This window comes from Arachis hypogaea, chromosome 15 (assembly GCF_003086295.3).
Source record: "Arachis hypogaea cultivar Tifrunner chromosome 15, arahy.Tifrunner.gnm2.J5K5, whole genome shotgun sequence".
Lineage (NCBI taxonomy): Eukaryota > Viridiplantae > Streptophyta > Magnoliopsida > Fabales > Fabaceae > Arachis > Arachis hypogaea.
The window spans coordinates 60,316,249-60,322,864 of NC_092050.1; the positions used below are offsets into that span (position 1 = coordinate 60,316,249).

Sequence of the window (6,616 nt, forward strand, 5' to 3'; positions counted from 1 at the left end):
ATTTTATATTAGTAAATAATTTTATTGATTAATTTTAGTGTGCACATATTTGATACGGATTCCGCTAGAGAGATAATGGACTATTTGTACAATGTGTACAATGGGCTATTGAGTTACAAAATGAACGTCTCTCATACTATCTAGAATAACCATCCGAGTACTATCATAATAAACATCTTCCCAAAAACTTAAATTAATTTTGAAATTCACCAAGGCTCGAACTCTTGACCTTTCGGATCTAGCGCTTTAATACCATGCATGATACCACTCATCCCAAAAAACTTCGGCTGCTGATGAGAAAAGATAACACTAATAATTATATCTCTAATACTCTCTAAACTTCCATCATACACATTGTATAAATATTTCATTGGCTCCTCGTACTTTCCCATTTGAAAAACATAATATTGACAATAGCATAGTTTGTTGTTTGAGCCCCCACAATACATCCACCCATCCTCTTAAAGAATGCTTTAATCTTTGTGAAAACTCCTTAATCCCATTCCCTCTAAAAAGACAGACAGTAAACAATGGACTTAACCCCAATTGATGCAAGCACCACCCACACCCAAACCCAAACCCAAACCATAGAACACACAAACTCACAACAAACACAAACCCCACCACCACCAACAACGAACGGTTCCCTCAAACGCCACCACCCGCTCCCGGCCACCGCTATTGCCGCCGCACCACCACTCTCCATGGTAATTTCCTACAAGGAGTGCCTCAAGAACCATGCAGCCACCATCGGCGGCCACGCCCTCGACGGCTGCGGCGAGTTCATGCCCTCCTCCTCCTCCAACCCCTCTGAGCCACGCTCCCTCACTTGCGCCGCATGTGGCTGCCACCGCAACTTCCACCGCCGCGACCCAGAATCCCTCCTCCCCCACCACCACCACCACCCCCCAAACTTCCTCAGCTTCTACCACCACTCATCATCGCCGCCTCTCCCCCAGCGTGGTGGACTCAGCCTCAGCACAAGCCCAAGCACTACAAGCCCAAGCCCAAGCCCATCAGCAAGTCCAATTTCAAGCCCATCATCACCACCACCCGCCCCACTCTCTCACCACTTTCCTCCTCCTCCTCCGTACTCCTCCTTCCACCACCATCACATGAATAATAATTCTCCATCTACCGTTGTTGTTCCCAACATGCTCTTATCCCTTGGAAATGCCGCATGCTCTTCCGGTTCTGGATTCAACCACCAGAAAGACTTGAACAGCTCGAAGAAGAGGCATAGGACCAAGTTCAGCAAGGAACAGAAGGAGAAGATGCTGAGATTCTCAGAGAAGCTTGGTTGGAGAATGCAGAGAGATGAAGATGGTTTGATTCAAGAGTTTTGCAACCAAATTGGGGTTTCTAGAGGGGTCTTCAAGGTTTGGATGCACAACAACAAGAACACCTTCTTCAGAAACAGGAACAACAACAACAACGATAATGCTTCTGCTGCTGAAAAGAATGGGAGTCTTAATGGTGTTCATAACGGTAACCATATCGATAACGATAATGATGATGATCATAATAATAATGATAATGGAAATGGTAATCAACACAGCAACAACACTAGTAGCAGCAACGATGACATTCAGAGAGATTATTAATTAAGGTATAATAATTATTATCTGTTGATTTAATTTTCTCTGTCAAATTAAAGTTAACTACCATTTATGTCTTTATTTAATCTTTGATAATAAGGATATAATAGAAATAGGATAGGGATTAAGCGATAATTTCTCTTTTGTTTAGTCATTTGAATCTTTTTTATTTTTTATAGTTCGTATGTTGAAGATCATCGGCTGAGGCCGTATAAAGGTCTGGTTTTTTTCTCTTTTCTGTTTTTGGCTAATTTTGTTCATAGAGTCTGGAATTTAGGAAAATCGTATTATAATTTGAACGCCAAATTATTATAGTCCGATAATAATAATACTACTTTATCATTATTGAATTTGAATGTAATATATATCTATTATAAGTTTATACTGATAACACTCAAAGATTTATTTTTGACCACTAGAATAAATTCGATGTTCATAGACATCATGAAATATCATAACTCCGGAATTAATGCGGTTCCACTAAAGTTTCATCCTCTTCTGGTGGTAGCTCTTAATTAATTGCTGTCACATGTTCCTCTTGATAGGATCAGGTGTGTTGTTTCAAATAATTTTGCTGTTTTAATTTTTATTTTTTAAACTTTTTTTTTTAAATTTTACTAAGGGCAAGCTAGGTATTAATAGGACGAAGTTGTGTGTTGAAAAATTAAAGAATTAGTGTGTTTAACAAGACTTAGTAACATTGACGAACGTCTATAACCCTTTTTTTTTTTTTTTTGCTGTCCGAAATTTGATTAATTATTTAATCATATATTCTTGCCCTTGAAGTGTGTAACCTCCAAAAATGGCCATACTTGTTTGTCCCAAGAAACAAGTGCTTTTATCAATGTTGAAGCGCAATCTGATATGCCTTATGCAATTTTGTCCTTATTCATTTATGAATTACTCCTACTACTGTTCCAGATTTATTAAGTTGGAGAAAATGCTATTGATGAGGTTGTTGCACATTGCATATGACCAACTCTAATAGTTACTGTACTATAAATTGATCTACAATCAATAGATCATGATTTATAGTGTTATATAACGTTTTTTAAGTATGACTAAAATGTACAGCTTTGTTTATTTGTTAGACTAATTGAATGCTGATATTCAAATTATAAATCAAACCGATACCAAGCATTTCTTTCTCTCGTTAGTTTCTTACATGAATTATTATATCTGGTTAAGATTTTCTAAAGTGGTCCTAACAGTTTGAGTGAAAAAAAAAAAGGGTAAAACATATATATTAAAAGAACGTATTTATTTTACATCATTAATTAGGTTAGATTCTTTATAGTGCAATCATTATTTAAGGATTAGTAAGATTACATGTTAAAATTACTAATTAAAAAATTATAATATATAATTTAAGTTTTTAATATTTAAGGATTAGTAAGATTACATGTTAAAATTACTAATTAAAAAAATTATAATATATAATTTAAGTTTTTAATATTGTTTCTTTAAATGAAACTTTAAATTTCTTTTTACTAATAATAACAACAGCACAATATCTTTTTGTAGTTAGGGAGAATAATTATGTCTCATTGTCTCATTAAGAATTAAGAGTTAATATCTGGTGAGAGCTAGGTTACAATAGTTATCAAATGATAATATGTATACCAAATTATGTTAATTCCATAATTAATATAGTCCTAGTGTAATTCGAGTCGTCTCTTACGGAATGATGTATTATAGTTGATTGAGTTTTAAAGGGGATTTGACTTGAGAACTAACAAGTAGAAACATTGAAAAATAAAATTAAAAAAAAAAAAAAAAAAGAAAAGTCGTTCAAGGATTTTTAAGTTCAAGCTTTATTTATTATATATACATATATCATCAAACAAATATGTGCAATTCCTATTCTCTTTTTTACATAAATTCTTAGATATCACCAAGCATCTAACCTACATCAAGCAGTTAGAAAATTAAAATCTTAATCCATATAGTTCAATGTTACTCTATATATATATATATATATATAATTTAATCAAAGTTCAATTAGCACAACACAAACTGGGCATGCAAATCATACATTTAATTTATATCAATCAATAGAAATATATAAATCAATATAGAGAGATAAAGGGATAATTAAAAAAATAACCATATAAATTAAATTGAAATACTTGGATCTCCAGACAAACCCTACCTTAAACCTTTTAAATCTTTAAGTTACTCTTAAAGTCTAGTATTATGTTCCATCAATTACAAGACTTTAGAGTTATGGAATCTTGGTTTTTCACTGTATTTCTTGACTCGATAAATTAATGACTAATTTACCGTAGATTTGAGTTTTATTTAAAGATTTATCATTAGTCAATAAATTGTTACATGCACAAGGTGAAATTTAAATCCCTGGCACTTGTTTAAGCAAACTAGTGAGCTAATTACTAGACTAACTTAAAGTCATGGAAAATAATAAATAAAAAAAAAATCAAGTATTGAAAGTGAGGGATTAGAGAAAATTAAAGAAAAAACGAGGAAAATACTAAACCTGGAGAAAAGAAAGTTTTGTTTTTTTTTTTGTTTTTTTTTTTATTTTTTATTTTTTTGAAACTAACAACAAAACCTAAAATGAAGGTATAGAATCTTAGAATGAGTTATGACGGTGTATGTTTTCCTTAAATCATGGGTCTTTTAATCCTTGTTTTCCAGCTATGACACATTGCCTTATTATCACCCAAAAAAACCAAAAGAAAATAAAATAAAAATCATTTATTTATAAAGAAAAAAAGACGTAAACTATTTTTTTCAGCCGCTCAAAAACAGAATTAAGTTCATGCCATTCCTCTTGGGCTTTATTCTTAAATTCTAGGAAACATTTTTTGTGCAGAAAAAGAAACAAGGAATATCTATTTTTGAACTAGAGGATGATATTTGATAATGACACTAATCTATTTTCGTGTTTATCCTCAATCATGCGACATTATATTTTGTGTGTCTGTGCTTAGAAGGCAAGCAGCATGTTTTATTTGATTATTTAAATTGCATAAGCTTTTGTATTTGTGTTTGTGTGTACTTGGTGGAGGACAGTGCCTTGGACTTTATCTTTTCCCTTTCCATATTGGGTTTGGTTCAATGAAACGGCAAGTTTTGTTGGTTTTCCATTTTTATATCAGACACCTTTTATAAGCAGTTAATGATAACCTCGCCTGTTAAAACAATAAACAATAATAAAGCCATGCAGCATACAAGTATTAGTTAATAATTAATAATTGATTAATTAAATAGTAAACTTGCAACATCTTAAAACTGAGTTTTCTTAAACGGTGATACTTGATAGAAATTATGTATTGAAAAAACATGAATATAAGTAATGAGGTGTAAGCAATTACTGTATTTTTAAAAGAGATATTACTTGCACACCCTCTGTTAGGCGAAAAACAAGCAAACGTTTTCAGGTCACTACAAGAGAGTACGAATATTGCAATAGTTTTCAGTAATTATTGATATAATTGCTGTTAAATAAAATGAGTTATTTGTGATAATTTTATTTGAAAAACAGGTTTTTAAAAAAAATTATGGCGCGCAATTCAGCATTTAAAAAACATAGTAGTTATAAACCCTGTAATCTTTCACTGTTATATTAAAAAAATATTTTTTTACAAAGTTATCTAATTTTTTTTATAACTAACAAAAAAAACAAACTTCGACTAAATTAACTTGCACTAAAGAAGAAATTTTTTTTACTGTAATAAAATCTAATTTAATTTGAAAAGAAGAGGATTTCCATTAGCAAGATCTAAGTTCAGTAATCAATAATCACTAATACTATAAAATTGATCATTATCTCATTAAAATCCTAAGTGAAAATGTCTCGTGAATAACAATGAAAGAAAAATCAAACATTATAAAGGAGTACTAAAAAAGTACAACTCTTAGGAATATTCAAACAACAATTCATTCTTTTAGAAGACAAATAAAACATAATAAAATATAATTGAATACAAGGATTCAATAAAAAAAATAGAATAAAAAAGCCACACTCACAAAAGTCAAAGTCTTCTCATAAAATTGCCGATAGGTTTAAGAAAACATGTAAAAGATACTGCATAATAAATCAGGATAAGCATGCTAATTATTCATTTTTAAAATCCCACAAAAAAAGGAATGTATGATGGGAATTGAGAAAGAGCAGTAATCCTTTAAAAACAGAGGAAGCAGACTAATAAAATGGAACATCAAGTAAGGAAGAAGGATATTGTATATTTTCTTTTACAGATTTTTATTTGGAGAAATAGAATTTCTATTTTACATATTTTTCTGGTTTTCTGGTTTTGTAATATTCTAACCGACTCTTTCTTTGCGGGTCGACACTAGTAACTATTATGTTTCCTATTCCGGAACTTGTGTATATAAGTATATATATATATTATATATATATATATATGTTTTGCTCCATTATACAACACTTCTTACGTTAACATCTCGTGTGTGAATAATGGCTGTCGATTTTGTTTATCTTTCCTTCATAAGCTCCTAGTTTTATTATTATTCTTCAAATATTATCTATGCAGCTTTCTTTTAGGTATCGTAATACCTCACCACCTTTGATTTATGACTGTAGGGTAAGGCTTTGTATGGTAGGGTGTTACATTATGCTATCAGAGCAGTTCGTTCCTGTAGAGCCTGAGGAATGGACTAATTATGCTTCTAAGCATACTCTGAGTTGTGTTTATGTATATTTAGGAGATTTGCTTTATAAATATATCATAACTGTTCATGAGCATACTTTTGAAAATTTGAAACACTAGACTTGAGATATTGAGACTGAACACCTTAATATCAATTGTTTGGTGTGAACGGGACTCAAATGGCATCTTGTGGACGTAGATGAGGTCGAGAATGAGGTCAGAGAGGTAATGAGGGAACCGTACCAGTAGATAATTTGGCTGATTTCATGGCTGCAATGGCGAGCGTGGCTGCTGCTATTAATGTTGTGACCAATCGAGCAATGGATAAGATGGGGCAACAAGCTGGAGATGGCAATGAAGATGGTAATAGACATGGTGGTG

General features: G+C 31.9%; 1 protein-coding gene across 1 annotated transcript; it reads left to right on the forward strand.

Moving 5' to 3' along the window:
* Positions 1-396: 396 nt before the first annotated feature.
* Positions 397-1,826, forward strand: LOC112750369 (zinc-finger homeodomain protein 8). The gene has a single exon (XM_025799072.3). The coding sequence runs from the start codon at positions 531-533 to the stop codon at positions 1,602-1,604; it is 1,074 nt and encodes a 357-aa protein (XP_025654857.1). The 5' UTR covers positions 397-530; the 3' UTR covers positions 1,605-1,826.
* The last annotated feature ends 4,790 nt before the right edge of the window (positions 1,827-6,616 follow it).

Excerpts from the sequence above, each read along its gene's own strand:
- LOC112750369 (XM_025799072.3), top strand. The coding sequence starts at position 531 with ATGGACTTAACCCCAATTGATGCAAGCACCACCCACACCCAAACCCAA.